Below are 24,542 nucleotides of genomic sequence, written 5' to 3' on the forward strand. Positions count from 1 at the left end.
TTTTTTTAAAGAGAGCAAAAGATACATGAAATCTAGATGCTGCAGAAGAAAGTTCAGAAGGTGATATTCTGCAACAGACAAAATGTTCTTTTGATTGTGCTTAGCAGCGATGAAGAGGAAAAAAATTAAATGAATGTACATTATCTGACATATGATGTATCACAGTTTGTAAGGTAAGATGTTTGTTCAGTTATTACTATTTAAGTTATTATTATTATTATAAATATTAACTGGTTATTAAAAAAATGGTGTATTTTTTTTTAGCTTTTGGAACATAACCCCCCGCCCCTTTTGTACTGGTTCTTAGTCCCATATAACATGGTTTTGCATTACACGAGATTTTGTAGGAACCAAACTACCGTGTTATACGTCATCGTCGTAGTAGTAGTGGCATGTGATGCAAAAAAGCAAGTGAATGAGCTTATGCAGCATCAGCCAAAAAAAAAAAAAAAAAAAAAAACACACCATTTTCTCCAAATGCCTGTCCAGTTCCTCCTTAAATTTATTTAACCTATCAACTTCCACGACAGACGGAAGTTTGTTCAAGCAATTAACCACCCGCTGGCTAAAGGCAAATTTTCACACATCTATTCTATATCTGTTTTTTCTTAATTTGAATTTATGCCCCCTTAGGTTCGTAATCTGAACAAGTGGAAGGATCCCATCAGAATTCAGCGTGCTCAACCCATTCAAGGCCTTATACACCTCAACCAGATCACTGCGCAGGTGCCGAACTGTTTCCTCCATTTACCAGTCAACTGAACTAACACCAATCACACAGTGATCAAAACTAACAACAGCTGTCCTCATTTTTAAGTAAAAAATTAGAGTAAACATGTCCATGTATTAATGATGTACAGAATCAATTATAAACTTATTCTGTAGACCAGTTATGTTTCAAAAGCCATGTTTATGGAGGATTATTTTCCACCTAAGGTAAATTAAAATGAACAAATAGAGTGGCAAGCTTGGATTACTTAACTGAATAATTAACCATATTTACAATATTTAAGTAATTTGACCTTAAATTTACTTGTTACAAATTAATTGTATTTTTAACCATCACTGCCAAGTCAGAGTTTACAACCCTTAAACTTCTAACACCAGTGTATCTTTGAAAAATATCATTCCTATATTAAACCTTTAAAATTTTTCTTACCAAAACAGGCTACTACTATCCATCCAGCAATGAATGCCAAGAACAAGCAAAGGCATATCACATCAGTACAGCTCCTATATAATAAAAATTTCATTAAACAGATTATTGAAATGTGTAATTCATTAAAACTATACACATATCAATTTTTTCATTTAAAGTGACATATCTACCTTTGATAAAAAATAATATATTTACATTTTATCATAAGTATAATATAATATATAATGCAAGTAATAAAGTGACATCAACTTTCAGATAATAAGATAGACTATTACTCAAACATTTACAATGACACAACAGTAAAAATGTTACATATTCAGAAAGTTTAAAAATAAATTGAGTAATTTTTACTTTTTTATTTTTACTGTTGCTAAGTCAATGTTCTGAACACCTATTATGTCTTTATAACATCCAAAGATAAATAATAACTGTTAATATCACCTCCAACATTGAAAAATTAACACTTAATAAAATTTTAAATAGAGAATGTGTTTGATTAAAGAGGCCTGTGCACTCTGGATTCATTATTATTATTGTGGATTATGGCTTGACAGAGCGAAATGGAGACAGAATAAATAATGACAAGTTTCATATTAATTGGAAAATGCACATATTAAATTAAATACATACAAAAGCTTTCAGTTAGTTTGTTAACCTTCATCAGTCAAACTGACAGCTAAGAGCATGGAACATGAGGGCGTGTACTGCCAGTCATGTATATGAACTGCTTGATGTGATGGTTAATTGTTGGATGTTGAAGCCTGTGGACGTGAGATGCAGGTGAACGTTGCCAACGTTTGTCATTCATCAAAATGGTTGCTTCAATGATAGGATGGACACGACATCCACTGCTCCTGTTGACTTAGGTATTAGAGCATGTGATGTTTAACGACTCCAACCAGGCACATCGCCAGTAGTGACGGGACCTATCTACAATCACAACATCGTGGTGGGTTGACCAGAAGTGTTCGGCAATGGCCGAGTGTTCTATGTCCACTAAGCGGATGGCTCTTTCGTGTTCCAAAAGATGTTTTCCCAGCCGTCTCCCAGTTTCTCCAATGTAGCAGCTAGTGCAGTCACGGCAAGAGATGCAGTAGACTAGACTACTTTGTAGTAAAGTGGGAACAGGTTTTTTCACTTTAGAGATAAAGGATCGTAACTTTCTGCCTGGGAGTTGTACGCATTTTATTCCATGTGATTTTAGGGCCGTAGAAACCTGTTGTGATAGATTTGGGTAGAGGATAAAGGCGCTCGTGGATGAGTCATTACCTTGGATGTTCCTGTTGGTTGCTATGCGGTCATGTGGTGGTAGGTCACACCTGTCAAGGGTACTGGTGGGATAGCCACACCTCACAAGATCAGCCTTGACTTTAGCAAGCTCTGTGTGCCTCTCTCATCTACAGAACTAGTGGGTCCAGGCACGGGTTAACAAGGTTCATGCAGTGGCAAGAAGATGGCTGCACACGTGTGCTGACCAGAAGTTGGCAAATTGGCCAGCAGACATTGGTTTACGATAAACAGTTGTCTTCAAGCACTTGCCCATCAGTCAGTTTGGCTAGTTTGTTAACTAACTGAAAGCTTTTGTATATATTTAATTTAATATATATGTGTGTTTTCCAATTAATATTAAACTTGTCATTATTTATTTTGTCCCCATTTCGCTCTGTGTCAAGCAATAATCCACAATAATAAGAGAATGTGTTATTTTTCATTCAAAGGGTATAATTTTTTTTTTTTTTACTCATTTATGATCCTCCTTGACTGCCATGCCTAACTACTTGCATTTAAGTATAGACTATGCAATGCATATCCATGCACTCCCCAAGTTAGCAGTTTTCCGACTCGCCTAACACTGCCTCAATAGCAAATATTCTTGCACCCCTTCTATTTAAGTGCATCATATCCAGGTTAAAATAGTCTCTTCTGATAAGTATAAACCAAGCTGAGAAAAATTTTAACAGTAGAAGGAAAGGAATCAATAACACTGTAACACTGGTTATGAATGGCATAACCATTGCTGATCCTGTTCTGGTTGTTAATAGGAAGAAATGTTGAGGGATGAGCATGCCAGAAGTATACAAACTTATATCTGGGAGGAGCTGAATGATTTTGTGATAACTAAAAAGAAAGTGGAAGAGAAATTGTTAAGCAAGGCATTTGGGAATGATAGAATCTGTCCAATTACATTAAAAGAAGCAGCAAAAGATGTAAGCAAACCTTTAGCCATAATTTTGAGAGCATCCTTGGATTTAGGATTAGTCTCTATGGAATAGAGGTGTGCAAATGTCTCCCCTCTTTATAAAGGGGATTAAAGGAAGAATTGAGAAATTACAGATTTGTGACTTCCATTTTAGGAAAAATAATAGTTAGTAATCAAAGAAATGCAGAATCATCTTTACAGGAACAAATTCATACAGGAAACAACAGCACTGATTCATTAATGAAAGATCTTGTCTGACCAATCTGATTGGTCACTATGACAGAGTAACAAAGGAACTGGATGCAAAAAATAATTTTGACATCACATACTTCCAGAAAGCTTTTGATACTATTCCACTTGAAAGGCTGCTATGCAAATTGGAGCAGTATCACATTAGAGGCAAGTTACCGCTATGGATAAAGGGATGGGTTTGTGGCACAAGGCAGAGAGTGGTTATTAATGGGCACAGCTCTTCTTGCACTGATGTTATTAGTGGAGTTTGCTCAGGGTTCAGTGCTCAGCCCTTCATTGTTTTCAATATTCATTAACTTGATATGTCTTTAATATTTATGAAGACATCAAATTTAATGTTAGGTAATGTTTAATGTTTTAATATCACCTGTAAGTTAAGCTTACAGGTGATACTAAATTTGTCAGAGTGATTAATGACATCATACTGTAATAGAAATCAGAGTATGACACTTCTTTAAGACTTAGAAAAATTAGCTAAATTGTCTGAGAAGTGGCAATTGAGGTTTAACTTTGATATGTGCAAGGTGCTGCATAAGGGAAATGAAGCAGTAATCCCAGATTAACATACCACTTGGGTGATCTGCACTCAACGTAATGAAAAAGAAAAAAAGAAAAAAAAAACAGGTAATTGTAGTCTGACATTAAGTTCTCTGTGTGTAGACAGGCTGCTAGGAGACAGCTAATGGGATTCTTTCATTGATAAAAAGTAATTCTTCCAGCAGGAAGAAAGAGGTTATTTTCCTGTTGTTTAAGGTAATGGTCAGGCTGTATCTTGAGTGCTGCATACAGGTCTGGAAGCCTCATTTTAGAAGGATGTGGATTTGTTGGAGCAGGTGCAGAGAAGAGCAGTTAAATTAGTGAAGGGCAGATAAGGGTATTTTTTTTTGGGTCATTGAGGTTTGTCACAGATCGTAGGTATGACAAAATAGGACTTGCTACCTAGGAGTCTAAAACACTGATGGAACTGATAATCAGGTTATACTTGTAAGTAAAGTGGACTGAATTTCAGTGAAATCCAATTATTTCACATAAACCAAATCCTCTGCTTGCACCTTCATAACGATGGGAATATTAGAAATCCTGAATATAACCCCTTTGTGCAAGTTCTGAAATTCTGCACTTAGTATATTGGAGGTGAACACTCAGGTGTGAACCAACATAAGCAGTGGTCAAGGTGTGGTGCCCACATACACATAGGAATCTTGACTGTCTGTGTTATCACGAAATAATAGGTGGATTACTCTTGTCAACTAGTGCAATACCACTACTTTTGCTTATTGGATGCTTGAAGAGGTGAAACCCATGTTTAGTCTCCATAGCAAAGCTCTGGCAACCCCTATTTCTTCCATCATATCTTTTGAGGTTATATAGGCATCAATAGTGAGATCCAATCTTTTTTGCATTTCAAGGGTACAGCTTAAAATGGTGTTTGCAGGCCAGCTGCCAGATAGTCCACTGGACCGAACCTATTGGCTGAATTTGAACTCCTGATTAGGACAACTAATGGTGATATAACAGGGCTAACAGAAACATGGTGCCACCCGAAAATTGGTGATGACAAGTTCCACTACAGTATGTATAATGTATTTAGAAAAGATACAAGGTGTGGGTGGGGAGGGACATGCTTCTTATCAAAAGCAGTCTGACCTCGAAAAGAGCTTTTGAGGAAAGAGGGGAGGGGGAGTATTGTCGAGGCCACATTATGTCAATTGGCTATGTATATTCTTGCCATGTGTATGCCATATCCATACTCGTTACTTTATATAACATGCCCCTCCTCTATTTTTACTTTATCTACTGAATGCATCATGAATAGCAAACTAATAAAATTAATAAATCTGTGAAAAGATCTCAACCTCTCAAACACTTCCTCATTCATTTCACAAATATATGTGGTCTCAGTTCAAATCTAAATGATGTCTAGTTCCACTTACAATCTGTCAAATCTCCACTTCTTATTTATTGGTTGCCTCAACCACTGCTCATCTAAGTTGTCTTAATTACTCACTGTACAATTCCTTTCACTTCAAAGGTGGAACTTATGCGTACAGCCACTCTGATATTCCTGGGAGTTCAAGTAGTATTTAGCATTAGTAGAGGTATATGATGCAAGAAAGCAAGCTTATGCAGCATCAGCCAAAAAAAAAAAAACCTCCCATTTCACTCATTTGTTCACTCACAATGCTTGTCCAGCTCAGCCTTAAATTTATTTAAACTATCAACTTCCACAAGAAGTGATGGAAGTCTGTCCCAGCAATCAACTACCCGCTGGTTAAAGGCAAATTTCTGCACATCTATTCTGTCTTTCCTCAGTTTGAATCTATGCCCCCTCAGATTCTTAATCTGAGCAAGAGAAAGAAATCCATCAGCATTGAGCTTGCTCAACTTGTTCAAGGCCTTATACACCTGAATCAGATCACCTTGCATGTGCCTAGTCTCCAATCACTGCAATTTGCAGAACTTAAGCCTATCTTGGTATGAGCACCCCTATTGTTCCCCTCACCAATCTTGTTGCCCTTCTTTGTACTCGTTCTAGCAAATTTACATCCTTCCTAAAATGAGGCCTCCAGACCTGTACACAGTATTCAAGGTGTGCCAGACCACTGCCTTGTACAACGGGATAATTGCCTCCTTGTCCCTGATAGCAAAATTCCTATATATCATTAACAAGACTCCATGACCTGCTCTGGCAACCCATCTGCACTGCTCAGTGAACTTCATATCTGACTGCACAATTACCCCAGGTCTTTTTCACTCTCCTTCTCCCCTGGGTGTAGTACCACACATTTGGTACATTTCTCTTGGGTTACTGCTACCCATATGCAGTACTTTGCATTTATCAACGTTAAACTTTGGTTGCCACTTCTCAGTCCATTTGCCCAACTTATCTAAATCCAGTGCGTATAGAGGGAGCATTGTCGAGGCCAGATTATGTCAAAAAGTTGGGTACATTCTTGCTGTGTAAACCATATTCAAAAATTTCATTACTTCACATAACATGTCCCTCCCCTTCACTTTTAATTTACTACTCTTACTATAAAAGACTTCAGTTCTACAAATTGCAGCATCTGGAAACTAGATACCTGTGAGGCCTGACTGAAATGTTTAAGGCCTTAAACCAGCAGTTCCCAACCTTTTTTGTTTCCCGAACCCCTTTCAACATAATATTTTTATCACAAACCACTAAGCCTATATTCTCAGAATATCATAATAGTTCTGAATTTTTATTATAAAATATTTCCAGTAGTACTTTATTAATATATATTTTTTATAATTTTTTATTATAAAATATTTCCAGCAGTTTTTATTAAGTGATGCAATAATACTGCAATAATATTAAATTATTATTAATAATTATATTATTACGATACTTCAATAATATAAAATTATTATTAAGTACATAACAATGGTCTTGGAGATTGAAAAATAATTTAAGCATGAAAAACATTTATTTAACATGATATACTGTAAGACAGTAAACTAATTGTAAGGCATTGCAGTTGTGGTTTCTTTCATTGGCAATTTTTTGCTTTATATTTAATTTTATTTTACTTTATTCTATCTTTATTATTAGTTATTAGTCAAACAGTGCAATAATTTCGGCACGTTCACACCCAATCCCAACTATTTTGTAGTTTACAAAAATATACCTATGTAAATCTAAGCAGATGCCATTACAGAATTTTAGAGCAAATGGAACACTATTGCAAACCCCCAGGGTTTTACAAACCACCAGTTGGGAACCTCTGCCTTAAACAGATTGATTAAATTAAGACATATGGTATCCTAAATCTTGCTGGGATAACACACACACATAAGGAAACAAATTTATATTGAAGAAAGAATGGATGTAGGATGAATGTGCAAAAAACTGTCTTTCAGCCAGAAAGTGATTGATTGTTGGAACAAACCTCCATTAGGTGCTGTGGAGGTTGGTAGTTGGAATAAATTTAAAGAATTTGATAATTATTAAAGGGGTGGGACAGATGAGGTGGGCATTTTTTTTCCCTGATGCTATAGAACAGGGTCACCAATTAGCAGACTGTGGTATGTATCTGGACCACAAAAATTTTTTTTGCAGACCACGAGTAAACGAACCTAAATCATCAATAAAAAGTAAAAGTATACAGCCAGGCCTTTGTATAAAGAACTTCTTCATAGTGAATTTTTCTATTATTTCTGAATTGCTGTCAGTTGTATAATCATTTTGTAAGAAACTCAACATATTTTCCTCTGATTTAAATGAGGAGCTGCACTTTCTGTGTATGAAAGAAGTACTGACATAAGAACTTGACATACAATCAGATAAAAATGAATACAATAATTTTCTACAAAAACTAAAACATGAATTTAACGAAAAGTTTTCAGATTTAAAAAAAAATAGTAAAATTAACACAACTCCACATATGTCCATTTTCACTTGAACCAAATGGGGAATGGATTAGAGGCAGCAAACTGGTTTAAAAGTAATAAAGCTGCACTGCAATTAGAAATTACTGATTTTCAAGAAGGTTTTGAAAGAAAAAATGAATAAATTAAGTGATTTGCAACATTTTATGGAAAATATGTGCAACGTGAAAAATATCCTGAAATAAGGAAACTGTGTACTCTATGTACAATATTCGGATTAAAATATATGTGGATCAACGTTTTCAAAAAAAGAACCATATTAAGAACAAGTTTCAATCTTGGTTAATGAATCATCATCTGTGAAATTTGCTTCGAGGTTTATTCCAGATTTTACAAAAATTTTTTTTTTTTTTTTTTTCTAAAACAAAGTAATTTTTTTTTTTCCTAAATAAATTTTTCTAAATAAATTTTTTTTTCTAAATATTTACATAAATTTTAACATTGTGTCTATAGTAATTACATAAATGAATACAAATATCACCTAATACTGGCTCCTTCGTTGGATCATGCAAAAACATCGTCGTCCACCTCAGCAAAGGACAACTGCGATGCCGACATCACTTCACTTTGCCCGGCTTCCAGATCTTGTATTTGAAAAACGCCTCGTTCTCACTGTCAAGATGACAACCGGAATGTTCTCGGAGCCAAACATCTGGGAACTGTGTGGCTGGAGGATCCCTCTACCCGGACTGAGGTCAGCTCCCACGCTCACAGCAACAGACTGGCGCTCAGTGACCGCTTTCTCCCCAGGGAGATGCTCCCCACAATCGTTTCAATTGACGGCGACCTCTGTAGGTTTGTGAAGGATCGGAGGTACCTTGGCCAGGCAAAGTGCACATTGATAAGGGCAGCATAATAATGCCCAATATATTGTAAATAATGTTCAAAACACAATGTCTTTATGAATATGTATGTTGTAAATAAAGTCAATAATATCTTTATGAATATAAATATTAATATAAATCTGAATATCTTTATTATTTCAGTGTAAATACTGTGAAAAGCATAATATCCTGTAAATAATCTGACACTGATTCTATTTTATTGTTGGCTCTGGGGGATGAGCCCGAACTTCGATGTGGGCCCCGTCTCCCCAAGGCTATTATTGTCCACCATCCAATGTAAAACCCCTGGCATTGCTGCTGTGAAGGGTCTATTGTATATACCACGTTTGTATACAATAAAGATTATATATATATAATATTTATTAATTTTAATTTCAAGCATGCAGACTGAAATAAGATATTTTTTTCTAATATGGACTGTGATGAAAACTAATTGGTGACCCCTGCTATAAAAGCTTGCTTCCTTGCATCATTTGTCACTACTAACACTAACTGGCTGAAAGAAAACTATCATTTATAACCATAAAATTTCACCTTCACTAATTTTACTATCCCTTCTCAGTCTTATAAAGATAAATCAGATCCTCTGTAAGATATATATCCAGTTACTAAGTTCTGTAGCCCAATCAAAGTCTCTCCTCATATGGGTGCCCTTTTGTTAACATCATTAGGCACATAGCCCATCTCTGGGCTATGTGCCTAACCATCAATAGGTCAACATGGGCCCACACAGCCACTTGTCTACAGTGCATAGAGGACTTCATGTCTACCTGGATCATAATAATAGATGGTAAAGAGCTGGCAATATATCAATTTATCAAGAAATAGTTTTGCACAATTTAAATCTTGAATTCAAGTTTATGTCCATATCAGTTTATATATCTTATGTTTAAGCCCATATTTTATATATTTTTTATGCTCATATCTTATGTTTACAAGATATTAATTATGACATTAGATGAATTGTTCAAGTTGTTTTGGTAATTTAATTCTCAATAAAATGCATCTTTTGGTAAACTGACATTATACTCAACCCTCTTATAAACATACCTTTAAATTATCAAAGAGAATCCATAAATAAAATAAAACATTGAAGTTTTACTATTTAAACACAACTATGTAAGTCTTTAAACACAACTATGTAAGTTTAACTGTAGTTTTTTTTGGAAATAAAATAAAAATTTAAAAAAAAAATGAAAAAGATTTACCTGCTTTTGATGGGGCCTCTAAATTCAGGATCATATTGAAATGGTTCTCCTAGGAAATAAAAATTGGGAAATGGTTATATGATAGAATACAACCATTATTTATCACAACCCGATTATACCTAACTTCTTGATCAGTCAACAAAGAGGCATTTCGTTCAAAACAATAATGTAATAAATCAAATTACCTAAAATCAGCTTCACTACACCTAATTTTCATATACTTTTGATAAAAATACTAATTGTCAAAAAAAAACTGAATTTTGAAAGTTATTTTCATATTGGAGAAGAAATAGTAAAAAAAATGTTAAAATGTATTTTCTGATCACTATAATAAATAATTTCCAAAATTAGTCAATAGTTCCAAATAGTATCCCAGACTGTCAGTAAAATGTGTTTATTGCTCTCTGATATTCATTTAGAATTATGCTAAAGAAATGCCCATTAAATTAAAAAGGGAACAAGCATTTATGCATGTTAATGAAAAACTATTTTCTTAATAGTTTACATCTAAAAAATATTGCATCCATGCATATTAGCTTCTCTTCTGTACTTTCTATGTTCTGTTTAGAGTTTTTCTATTTACATTTTGATTCTGGATTTTATTTTGGGAACACTCAAGAAACAGCAAGCCAGTCAAAATACAGCATTAAAGAGCAAATAGTAATGTTGGGATCACAAAAGAGTAAATACTGTTAATATGATGAAGATCTTAAAATGAGAGTAGCATGTTTATATTTATTACTTCAATTCCACCACCTCCTTTTTTGGAAAAGAATGATAAGAAAGAGTTTAAAATGATGCACTTCATACTTCCATTTTTTATCCTCACACTGTATTTAAAAATAAGAACAAATATAACAACTTTAGCAACAAGTCTTGTGGCCAAAAAAAAAATAAAGAAAAAAAAATTATTTTCCAGCACACAATGAAGGAAATATAAGCTGAAACCACATGACAAAATAATACAAGAGCAGGCATGCAGCTCAGTTTGTACTCCAACACAGATTTCTTACATCCATATTTCAACTAAACTATAATCATGAAAGTAGAATAGCAGTGAACACCCATTTTCATTTTCTTTCAGCAAGGAAAAAAAGGCAGAAGTATTAATACATTGTGCCTGTAAATTGTGCATATTCTATGGTTGCTTTGCTAGATAAAAACCCAAGTTTCCATGACAAAAAAAAAAAAAAAAAAGTAACCTTTTCAGCCAATAGCTTGAAACAGGCCCCAAAAAAGTTCCTCCCACCATGATTGGGAATTGAACCTAAGTCTTTTTTCAACATAGCGTGGAAGGGCTGCAACTGTATCCACTGTGAGAGCCTGGAGCCAAATTAAAATTAACACTACATAATCCTAAAATATATTTTAAATTTTCAATTTAACTTGTCATTTGATCACGTGAACCCCCCCACTGGTCTCAGCAATACAGGGTGGATATATTTAGTGTGTTTTGCAGTTATTACATTTCTTCATATCAATAAACAGACATTCATTCATTGAATTGGGGTAAAATGTCCTCTAAAAAGTTACCAGTAATGCATTTAAGGTTATATCAAGTAACTGTATAAGAGATTAATTACATAAAAGTAAGTATCATGACACAGATGTGTAAATTATTGTAGGCATGTAAGTACTGCTAGCAATTTAATTAGGAAACAGAAATGACAAGCAACAGTATGAAAGAAGATAAGTTATTTGTAGATAGATCAAAAGAATTCTGATAGGATAAAAACAATCACAATTAATCATAATTTGATGATTTCTGCAACTGTAAATAAGTGTCAGAAATAATTTGAAACATGAAAGTAAAAGTTGCACATGAACAAAGATGTTTTAGTTGGCTGCAATCATCTAGTAGCATAACATTCAATTCCCAAATATTACCATGAAATATTAAAACATAAATTGTAATATTAATCAGAGTGAAGAAACTAAAGGGTACTGATGATACTGAAAATTACAGCAACTCACTGATATTAGTAAAAGTATCTTGAGGATCTGTCTGAAATAATAAGACAGATTACTGCAGATAGTACAAGGATTTTGATCATCCAAATCTGTTATAGCTAGTGGATGGATGTACAGGTCAATACGGTAGTACAAAATCACTTCTTCTGGACCATGACTTCTATTCATTGTATTCTTACATTTTACAATATTTACAGTTAGATTTTTAGCCCCAGCCAGAGTAAGCTCTCCTTCTAATGCTTGATTGCTTGGCACAATCAATTTGATCTTCTCTTGGTCTGCCTTTAGGCTTATTACCATTCTTTTTTGCTTAAAAAATCATTTTAGCCCATTCCCCTCTACCATCCTTTTTCATACCCATACCATCTTAAATTCACTGCAACTGTATCTTGTATCTGCTGTATAGTGCTTCAATATCTTCCGCAGGTCTATTATTCCTTTTTTCCCTTTGGAAAAATCTACTGAACAATCTGACCTGTATTCTTATTCTGGTAAGGTTTGCTGTTTATTATGTTTCTTGCTATCCTTTGAGTTCAGAGGTTACAAACTGCAGCCATTATCAATCCATTGCAGGATGGAAGCCTCCTCAACAATTCCTGTTAAGAGAAATGGACCATAATCTGAAACACTGGTCCAGTGCAGGTTGATAGATCAACTGTATTTAGTAGTCAGGTGCTTGAATCCAGGTCTACACAAAGAGCATGTGCCACTGCACTCCCACTCCTGACCACTTGGCTACAATAGTGGCAATGCAGCCTGGTTTATTTAGGACTGTTATATTATTTGCCAGGATCAGGTCCTCCGGGAGATGGCCCTTTTCATCTGTGTGGGGACTGATCCACAGGGTGGAGCAGGCATTAGCATATATTCCTATTATGAGGTATATAATGATGGTATACAGATAGTTCCCGACTTAAAGAGTTAATTTGTTCCTAGCACACACTCGTAAAGCTGGAATTTATTTTCCATAGTCGTAACATTAAAAACAGGGGTTGCATTCTCAACAATGAAATTAGTTAGCTAATTAGTTTATGCTTAAACAATGACTGATTTATCCAAAGAAATAAAAACATAGCTTGTAAAATCAAGCAAATTATAATAATAAAGAATTTATTTATGACTTACAAATGTTAAAGAATGTTTATTCTTCATCATCATTGACTAAATACGCACTCGTTGATCACTGATTGTTGGCTCGGCACTTGTTAGTTTGTTGCTCATTGCTGGTTTATTGAAAACACAAGGAGTCATCTCCTTCTTCAGAAATGCTTCAAGAGTCGTTTGGTTCCAAGACAGTCTTCGTTTTTCTTTTATAAATTTCATGATAGCATACATAAGCATTTTTTTTAAATCAGTAGCAACTTTCCTGGTACGCTCCAAATTTTAATCTTGTTACTCGAAAATCTCAATTGCTTTTTCTATGCGTTAAAAAGCTTCGTCTAGCTCCTTGAGAGTGAAGGAACAAACAGGAGTTTCAGCTGTTAAATCTTCCTCAGCTTCTTCACATTTTGCTATTTCAAAGAGGTCTTCATTTGTGAGCTCTCCATTGTGTGCTTGAAGCAGATCAGTGACATCAGATGAAGAAACGTCAAGCTGCAATTGGTTAGTAATAGTAACGACTGCTTCTGTTTCATTTTGTACGATCTCTGCTGGTTCTTGAAATCCTTAAATTTTATCTTTTTCTTTTTTTTGGTAGTTGTTGGCGCATCAGCTTCTGTGGCCATAATACACCTCCCAAGGTTTTTGCAGTACTTTGATCCAAGCCCGAAGCTGGATTCGAACCCGCAACCTTTGGGTTGCCAGGCAGGCACTTTACCCACCCGGCTAGCCCGGTCGGTCTTAAATTTTATCAATAAACTGAGGACACAGTTTATTCCAAAAACACTTCATGCTCTCTGTTTTTTTGTCCCAGGGGTTCATTGTATTATTTTAATTGCATCTAAAATATGGAATTCTTTCCAAAATTCTTTAGAAGTTGGACCTCCTTCCTTATCCTTTGCATTAGCATGTCAAATGTCTCCCGAAGATCACACAAAGTGATGCAAAAACCAAGCTTGGAATAAAGGAATGAAGAGAAAATGCTGAAAATTTATTTATGTTGTTTATATGATTGAAGATTTTAGTGAAGGGAAAACACATCTCACCATAATAACTAAAATCACACACAATTCCAGCTATCGGTATTTTCGCAAATGGAATAGCATCGAGTTGACTACCTGTTTATAGATGATTGCACTAACAGAAAAGCCCAATAAACTGGAAAGTGAAAATTGTTTTTATTGTTTTATGATAGTGACCTCCAGAAATGTGCTTTAGAAAAATATCACAAAGGCATTCAAAACTGATTCTTATAACAGAATATATGATAATGATGAAAGTGTAGTGCATTTTAATGATATGAATCAGTAACTAATACAATTTTCATTATAAAAGTGACCTTTTAGAGAGATAAATAGCTTAGTTATGTAGCGAAAATTAACTTCCGAGGTCTTGGAATGAATAACCAAAAAAACAATGTGTTATCGGGTTCATATTATGATATTTTCGCGACACATGGTGCCTCTGGAACAGATTAATATTGTAAAGCAGGGGTACGCTATTGTATGGCTACGAGCGTGGTTTGAAATGCGGTATTTATGCAATTAATTCATATTTTTCAATTAATTTTTATCTTTTCGATTTTGTTAATACTTGAAAGAAAATATATATATATTCTTATACCTGGGAACTCTTAAAGCGGGAACTGCCTGTACTTCTGCAAGAGGATGTAGAAAAATTAGGCAGATGAGCTGAGAAATGGCAACTGAAGTTTAACACTGACAAATACAAAGTAGTGCATGTGGGAAGCAGTAAATAATCCCCCAGAGCAACATACCAAATGTGTGGTACTACATTCAGGGTAGTTGAAAATGATAAAGATCTCCGGGTAACTGTGCAATCAGATATAAAAATCTCTGAGCAGTGCAGACAGATTGCCAGGACAGCTCATGGGATTTTGCCAATGATATACAGAAAATTTTCTAGCACGGATAGGAAGGTGATTGTTCCATTGTATAAGGCAATGGTCAAGGCACATCTTGAGTATTGCATACAAGTCTGGACCCCTCATTTTAGAACAGATGGGCTGCTGGAACAAGTACAGAGAAGGCAATGAGATTGGCAAGGGGAACAAAGGGGGTGCTCTTACCATGAAAGGTTTCAGTTCTACAAATTGCAGCATTTAGACACAAGGCACCTGTGAGGCAATCTGATTGAGGTGTTTAAGGCTTTGAATGGATTGAGCAAATTCAATACTGATGGGATTCTTTCTCCTTTTCAGACTACACACACAAGGATTGAGGAAGAATAATCGCAGAATAGATGTGTGGAAGCTCGCCTTTAGCAAATGGATAGGTGAAATGGTTTTTTTTTTTTTTCTGCTTGCTTTTTTGCATCATTTTCCACCATTAATACAAAAACATTTATGTCAAAGTTCACTTCACTATTCAAACAGTGTGACTTGTATCATCACAGATGGCATATTCTTTAACATAAAATGAATCTAGATCACCTGGCAGACTTGAATATGATTTTGATTTCAAATTTTTTTTGGTTATGTGATATATATCATCTTAATTAATAGATTGGGAATTATCAATAAATATAAATCAAAAGATGTAATTTAAAAAATATATATATATATTTTAAAAATTATAAAATAAAAATGGTGGTGGAAAGAAATTTAAATTTTATTAGCATTTGTTGTTGTTGAGTTTAACGACACATAGGCTGCTAGGGCCATATTGTGTCTTTCTAATGGTGAATATGAAATAATAACTATATTTTATGATATATTCCTATGCAATTTAGGAAAGTAAATAATTCTGTTTTATTAGTATCATCCCCAAGAATCTGCAATAAATTTATCGATGACTGTGTATTAGCAATCGATTTAAAGGTGTTTAACCGGATATTTTGTAAGAGGGGACAGTCCACTAATAAATGGTGAATGGTCAGTTGTACATGACAAGATGTACATTGGGGAACGTTGTCATTCATTAAAAGATACAGGTGAGTGAGATGCATATGCCCAATTCTTAGCCTTCCTAAAATGGTTTCTTCTCGTCTAGTGTCCCGGAAGCTGGAGAACCACAGCTTTTGTTCGGGTTTTATTTTGTACAGTTTGTTTCCTGGATAACCTCTCCAGATTAGTGACCAGCTATTGGAGCATGCTTTATGGATAATATGTTTATAATCAATATATGGAGTTTGAAAAGTCTGCAAAAGAGTATAATCTGGTTGTTTGGCTGCAAGATCTGCTCTTTCATTTCCAGATATTCCACAATGTCCTGAAATCCAGCAGAATGTCACAGTTTGGTTCAATTCCTTACAGGCAAGTAACTTAGAATGTATTTGTTTTATTACAGGGTGAGATGTGTTAGTATTACTACTTATAGCAGAGATGGCACTGAGTAAGTCACTGTATATCAAGGCTGATGATATTAGAAGTTCAGTAATATGATCCAGAGCCAAGTTTATAGCATAAAGCTCAGCAGTGAAGATACTGCATTCCATTGGTAATGAGACAGAAGTGGTGAATGATGGGAAGACTGCTGCAGCACCTACTTGGATATCAGTTTTTGATCCATCTGTATACACTTCACATGCCTTTGAGTTAGAAAGAGAGCAGGTTGCATGTAACTGTGCGATACTGGAAGGAGATAGTGTTCTTTCCCCATTGCTGAAAATAATCATCATAAATTGAAAAGATATTTGTCCAAGGTGGATGTGATGGTGTCATGTCCTGAAATATATTACCAATTTCTATATTCCATGATTCAGCTAGTTCTTTAAGTCTAAGGGGAGCAGGTCAGTTTTCATTTGGTTTTCTATTGTAAAATGACTCCCATTCGGTATTGTATAGGCATCTCCAATTAGGGTGAGAAGGAAGACTGCGGATTTTTGCAGCATATAGGCAAAGTAATGTTTTCCTGCGGAGATGTAACGGAGGTTCGTGAGCTTCGATGTAAAGACTCTGAACTGAGGAGGTTCTGAAAGCCCCTAAAGAAATTCTCAGAGCACTATGCTGGATGGTGTTTATCCTCTCTAAAGTACTTTTCCTCGCAGAGTCATAACACCAGAGAGTCATAGTCCAGGCAGGACCTGATGAGAGCCCTATAAAGATGGATCAATGTATGTCAATCAGCACCCCATGACATGGATGACACACACCGGAGAATATTCAATTTCTTAAAACAGATGGTTCGAAGATAGGCCACATGTGCTTGAAAGTTCAGTTTTCTATCTAGTACCAGGCCAAGAAAACGGACAGTGCTAGCAAGGGGTATTGAAATATTATTTGATCTTTAGCTCAATATTATTAGATCTTTAGATCTTGCAGAAGTGAATAGTGGTGGATTTCTGCTCGGCAATACGATATCCATTACGTAAGGACCAGGATTCTATTCTGGATAGAGCAATTTGTGACCGTCTTTCAGTAGTATTTGTACTTTGTGAGTGGCAGGATATTTGAACATGTATATTTGAACAGTTTTTGGAAGATCTTCCAATATGTTGTTTGTTCCAATAAGAAATTTCCCATAGAGATATTGGTCTGTTGACCCAAATCTTAAATAGGGTAGCACTCAATATGGACCCCTGCAGGACACCCTCTTCTTAAATGTGAGATGCTGACAGCATGTTTCAATATTGGACCTGAAAGGTGTGTAATCTTAAAAAGTTCTGAATGATTTGAGGAAGGTAGCCTCTCAGCCCCAACTGGTGCATATCTTTAATAATACCATGACGCCAAGTGGTATCAAATGCTTTCTGAACATCTATGTTCACCATCACTAAATGTTGCATCGTGATGAAGGCATTACGAATGTTTGATTCAATTTTGATAAGTAAATCTAGGGTAGATCTGTTTTTACGGAAGCCATATTGGTGATAAGAAAGAAGGTTTTGGGAGTCCAGAATCCAGGTGAGCCTCTTATGCACCATCCTTTCAAAGGTTTTGCCCAAACAACTTGTCAATGATATTGGTCTGTAATTCTGAACTAGAGAATGATCTTTGCCTGGTTTTGGGATAGCACAAATGTAGGAATGACGCCATGGCAGAGGATGCGTATTTTCTGAGAAGATCCGATTATAAAAGAGTAATAATATGTAGAGATTGACTTCACATAGATGTTTTAGCATACTCTATAGTGAATGCCATCTGGTCTGGCTGCACTATTTGAGGATTTGCTTAAGGAGTCTCTGAGTTCAGATAAAGTAAAGGGTTAATTATAGGGAAGTGAGAGTCTAGTTGAAAAATTCAATTTATGACGTTCTTCAGTTTTAATGCGTTGAAAGGAGGTCACATAAGATTCTGATAAAGAAGATTCTGATAAAGCATTTGCAATATTAGTTGGGGAGGATAAGTCATGCCCATTCCATTTTATTATCGTAGATTGTAGGAATTGTAGGTAGAAATTTCCCATAGAGAGCTTGTATTTTTTTCCAGATACGAGAATCAGTAATTTTGTTGATAGTTGAGGCAAAGTTAATCTAGGAATCATGTTTTGCTTTCATCCTAATTTGTCTTGCTATTGCTCTGGGTTTTTGGTAGGAAACAATTAGGTTAGTGGTACATGGGAATTTGAAAAACTGGTTACAAGCGCGGTTTTTTATCGATTTGCTTTGGAGAATTCTTCATTCCACCACAGATTTTGATGTACACACTTGCACTGGTCAGATTTTGGAATGTAAATTTCTGTTGCATAATATATGGCTGGTAATATGATCAGTTACGTCATCGATATGCTGTTTCTGTACATAGAGTTTGTCAAGTAGGATGCAAGTGGAATAGTTTTTCCAGTCTGCTTTATGAAAATTCCAAGGTTGTTTGTTTGTTTGTTTGTTATTTGGTTTTTAGGAGCATTAGCAACTACGGCCATATTGCTCTGGGATATGCGGTGGTCATTCCCTGACCTTTCTGCATCCTCCGTATTTGGTGGTGACGGGCTCAAACCTCGGTCTAATCAGAAAATTCCATGAAGTACAGCCTTTAGAACATAACACTACCTGTGTTTGAATTGAACTGATGATTGGAAAATGATCACTGTGAAATAGATCACTCAGCATTGACCATTCTGTGCTTGGATAAAGACTTACAAATACATCAAGACTTATCTTGATGTATTTGCATGCCTGCACTACATCATTCCAAGTCAAGTCTGTCTTGTCTCTCTCTCTCCACATCTTTTTCACCCCCCTCTTTTATCATCAATCTGCCTTTGTCCCATTTGCTGGCTGTCCTGCACATTCAGCCGATTTTCAAAATACAGTCATCCCTCGATTTACACGGTTTCACTATTGCACGGTCAGGTATTTACTACCAAAATTTTAGATTTCAGATTGCGCAGAGAGTTTCGCTACCTGTGCGATTTTTGTTTACAAAGCTTCACCATAATAACATAAAATCACAACTGTCGGTATTACTGCAAATGCGATAAGATTGAGTTAGTACTATCCGTTTATAATTAGATTGCACTAACAGAAAAGCCCAATAAACGGGAAAGTACAAATTGTTTTTATGGTCTGGAGGTCACCTCCAGAAATGTGCTTTAGAAAAATATCACAAAGGTGTTCAAAACTGATTCTTATAACCAAACATAGCAACAAACGGTGGTATGTTTGTCCGGTTATTTTTGAAGCAACTTCCTCATTTGGGAACCCCCTTCATCAGTTATCCTACATTTGCTGTTCAGACAGATTCTTTTTTCTGGTTCGCACAACAAAGTTTTTTAATTGGTAAGCATTGCTTTTGCTGATTTAATATTTCTTGTCTATATAAAGTGTGTTTAATTAGTGCCTAAAATGAAGAAAACTACAACAAAAAAAATTTTTAATTTAGAGGAAAAATTAGAAATCATTGAGCAGTTAAAAAAAAATGGCAAAAATATTGTAACATTGACCAAGAAATACAGCATAAATGAATCTAGCATTCAATGAATTAGGGAAAATGCTGAGAAAATTAGAAGTTCAGTTATCTATTACACATCAGGCTGCAAAAAGTACTACAAAAGTGAAAAATCCGTTAATAGAGAAAATTTAAAAATTACCTGCTTTCTGGATAGAAGATCTTAATCAAAAGAGAAAATGCCTCTTAGTTCAGATATTATTCGTACCAAAGTGCTGCAAATTTTTAATCGCTTACAAGAAGAAGCCAGTCCATCCAATGCAGATGTCTTTCAGGCCAGTAAGCACTGGTTTGAAAATTTTAAAAAACATCAGAGTCTTCACAATCTAAAATTAATGGGTGAAGCAGCCTGTGCAGATACGGCAGCTGCTTCTTTGTATCCGAAAACTAAAGGATGTTATTGCGACTGAGGGCTATCTAGCAAATCAAGTGTTTAATGCTGATGAGACCTGGCTTATTTTAGACGTGCATGCCAAGATGAACATTCATTTCAAAAGAAAATGAAAACCACCCCAGGTTTCAAAGCTGTAAAAGATAGGTTAACACTTTTGTTATGTGGCAACGCAAAGGGTAACTTTAAGTGTAAACTGCTTCTAATTTATAGGTCAGAAAATCCTCATGCTTTTAAAGGAATATCAAAAAGCTCCTTACCAGTTCATTGAAAATACAGCAAAAAAAGCCTGGATAACAGCTAAAATATTCGAGGATTTGTTTTTAAATTGCTTTTGCGTTGAAACAAAAAGATATTGCCTGAAGAACAACATAGCATTCAAAATTTTGTTTATTCTTGACAATGCACCCAGCACATTTGTCTGATCTGCACCCAAATGTGAAAGTTACCTTTCTTCCAGCAAATACAAGTTCATTAATTCAGCCAATGGACCAAGGTGTTATAGCTTCCTTTAAACTTTATTACCTAAAAGGATCTTTATTACAATTGGTAGAAGCTACTGATGGAATAGGCAGTCTTTCAATTCAAGATTATTGGCGGAATTATAACATTCTTGATGCTGTAAAAAATACTGAATTCGCATTGGGTGCAGTTAAGAACTTCTGATAACATTCTGTTATCAGAATGTTCTCTGCAGGCTGAGACAAAAATGCAAAGAAATGCAATCTGCTGTAAATGATCTAAAAATAAAAAAAAGACAAAATGGTTTGACTCCTTCACATCAATGGGCTATGTCACTTGTCATCTGGCAATTTTAAACTGACAAAAACTACCCATTGTGCCACACCTAAATTTTTTTTATGATTTGAAACCATGCAACTTTTTGCTATTCCCAAAATTAAAACAGACATTAAAGGAAAAAGGAAAAACAATTTGAATAAATTCAAGAAATTCAATCAAACACAAACTCCTAAGGACATCTGCAAAAGACATCCACAAATGTTGTGTGTCAATAGCAGGCACAACAAGTGCATCATTTCAGAAGTAGATTATACTGAAGAATATTAACACAATCATTTATCATTAAATAAAATTAAATTTTTTGTAGCATTCAGTGAATTTCTTAATCAAACCACACATATACGGTGTTTCAACACTGTATATATGTGGTTTAACGTATAAGAGTTCAGATAACAAATGGTCTAAATTGTTGTCTTAACTCCTTTGTCACATTTGGGAGGATATTTTTGAACGTGATATTAAAATTAGACATTAGACCATTTTCCAATTAAAATTACTGTCCAATTTTAATTGTAAAATGGTTTTTTGTTTTGATTATTATCAATCTGTTTATTCCTTTATTTATTCAACAAAACATTAATAGACACATAGGCCTAAGTTTGAATTTTTCCACTCCTAACAGTATTCTGAAACAAAAAATGTACAAAAATGATATAGGTATGAAAACATTTAATTTAAATTTTTCATGAAAAATTTTTTTTTTTCAAAATCTTATTGATAAGTATTGTGATCAATTAGTAAAAGATCAAGCATTGGTGTACTTAAAACAGAATTCAAAAAACAAAATCGTTTTCCAGAAAATACAAAAACAAGGTTAGCACCTGTCAGGTGACCACATCACCATGTTTGTTACAAACAGTGATGCGATGGCTGCTGGATTAAGTGATGCAGGTTAACATTGAGTCGTCCATAACTACATCTGATTAAGCAGGAAGGAGGGATTTGGAGTAATTTCTAGATTGGTGAAGGCTGGATGTTTTATTTTTTATGTAAGTTCCAAGAAGTGCCAGATTTTTGAGAATTTCATTTTTTTCACTAGATTTTATCATATATACAAAAACTATTTGATATTAACAAAGTAAACCCTTCACAAAATATACTTAACACATAAAACACAACAACAATGAAGAAAAAAATTTATGAAGGCATCAAATTTTTTTTTCTTCGAAGGAGATCAAACAACCATCAAGCACAATGCCTGACCTTTGTACTTGCCAACTCATGATGAAAATGAACAAAAATCTCCTTTCTTTATTGTCTTTTCTTTTTTTATGAGATAATTCAGATGTATGATTGCCATACTGCTGCTTATATTTATGCCATTTAATTCTAGAGTTGACATGAGTTTGCAAAGTTGCATAGCAATCATATAAAGAGTAATTAAGTCAACTTATATAGAAAAACAACACAACCAGTGTGAGATAATATTTGAACTCCCCAGACCACCTAATAGAAACATCCATACAACAGAATGTACAGCAAAAGCCATAACAGTGACTCAGAGAACAAACTGACAAGCCTCCATCAAAAATATAAAACAAAAAAGTAATAATACTTTTTGATTTAGCTGAGTTTTACAGAGAATTTGACTGGAATAATACTGTTTTATTTTTCAAAAATTTTCCAATATAAAAGTTCATGCAAATGTAACCATGATTTGAATATTTAGTTAGGAGTACAGTAAACCCCCACTATTCGCGGTATCTGTAATCGCAGTTTCACACATTCGCGGTCTCTGATTTAATATAAAATGAAACCTAAAAAAAAAATGTGAATTTTAAATCGCCGGGAACATTTTTTGCCATAAAAAAACATGGGTGTGGCTAAAATCTTTCCCGGTCAAAACAGCGCTCAGTGGGTGGGGGAGAGGGATGACAAAATCGCGAGCATGGATGTTTCTCGCTAATCCTTGTTCAGTATGTGTTATGTGCTTGTCATGGAAGGTTTCGTCGTTTGCTTTTAATTTATATGCTTATAAATTGAATAAATTTATAAATTGATATGCTTACAAAATGATAAATCTACCGTTTTGCAGTGTAAAACAGACTTTTTCGAGTGTGTTAACGGAAGAAAGTGACTTTATTGTGGACAAATTCTTTCTAACCCGCACAAAAATATGGCTACGAATAACAACGGAAATGTGAAAAGGATCAAAGAAGGTGATGACATTAGCGAATAAAATTGAGTTATTAGATAATTTCTAATGGTGAAAATGTCTCCTCAGTGGCAAAACATTATAAAATCAATGAGTCAACGGTACGATCAATCAAGAAATCGGAAGAAAAAATCTGCCATAGTGTCCGTGAAAATGCACTAATTGCTTCAAAAATTCTCTGTAACTCATAATGTTAAATTAGAAAAAATGGAAAAAGCTTTAAATCTGTGGATAGAAGACCGAACTCAAAATAAAATTCCATTAAGTTCACTCATCATTCGTGAAAAGGCAAAACTCCTTTATCAACACTTTAGCGAAACTGGTGATAGCACTGGCGGATAAGTTTTTTTAGTTAGCAAAGGTGCTGGTTTGAAATTCTAATAAATATTACATTTAATATTAAAGTGTTTATTATTTTCATTTCGATGCCATATGCTTGCATTTCACTATGTACTGTCTATGTACATAGTCATTATGAAGAGGCGCCTCCGTAGCCAGGTGGGCAGGAGCAGCAGTGCGTAGCACACGCTTCTTGATTAGACCGCGGTTAGAGGCCGTGCCCACCAAATACGGAGGATGTGGAAAGGTCAGGGAATGACCACCGCATAACCCCAGAGCAATATGGCCTTAGTTGCTAATGCTCCTAAAAACCAAATAACAAACAAACAAAAATATTATTATGAAGGTACATAAATACATACATAGACAAAATTTTAGACTAGTTTTTCTTATATATTTTATACTTTGGAACGGAACCCCTTTATTACTATGGGAGCCATAACTCAGTATTCGTGTTTTCGGTATTCGCGGAATTTCTCAGAAACATAACCCCCGCAAATAGCGGGGGTTTACTGTATAAATATTTTTATAAATTTTAGAATTGAGTTTTTTCTGTGAATTTGTTCCTTACATTTCTGCCTTGAAATACAATAAAGGAAACATAGAAGGGGAGGGTGTCAATAAAGCTGTCAAATTGTCTATTAGAGTTTCATATAATTGCTATGTAGAGGTATATTTGGGTTCCCCAGACCACCTACTTGAAATGTAGTCTTGCATAAATCAAACATCTAAACAGTGTGAGACCACGATGAATCTCAAGGTCTATTGAATCAAAAAATGCAAAGACCCAACTTTGGTGTTTCATGACAATTAACGTGTTAATTATACAGTAGAAAAGTCAAGTAGATAACGTAGAAACAGGGAAA

At 34.8% G+C, this 24,542-nt stretch overlaps 1 protein-coding gene across 2 annotated transcripts in view; it reads right to left on the reverse strand.

Moving 5' to 3' along the window:
* The window catches only part of Ctl2 (Choline transporter-like 2), a 387,011-nt gene that overhangs the window by 326,237 nt on the left and 36,232 nt on the right, over positions 1-24,542 (reverse strand). For both annotated transcript variants that reach the window (XM_090371991.1, XM_090371992.1), the window contains exons 3-4: positions 10,075-10,123; positions 1,160-1,233 (exon numbers count right to left, since the gene is read on the reverse strand). In XM_090371991.1, the coding sequence (XP_090228117.1) occupies positions 1,160-1,233; positions 10,075-10,123 (123 nt within the window). The remainder of the gene's footprint in view (positions 1-1,159; positions 1,234-10,074; positions 10,124-24,542) is intronic.

Source organism: Mastigoproctus giganteus, chromosome 4 (assembly GCF_048544385.1).
Source record: "Mastigoproctus giganteus isolate SK-2022 chromosome 4, ASM4854438v1, whole genome shotgun sequence".
Lineage (NCBI taxonomy): Eukaryota > Metazoa > Arthropoda > Arachnida > Uropygi > Thelyphonidae > Mastigoproctus > Mastigoproctus giganteus.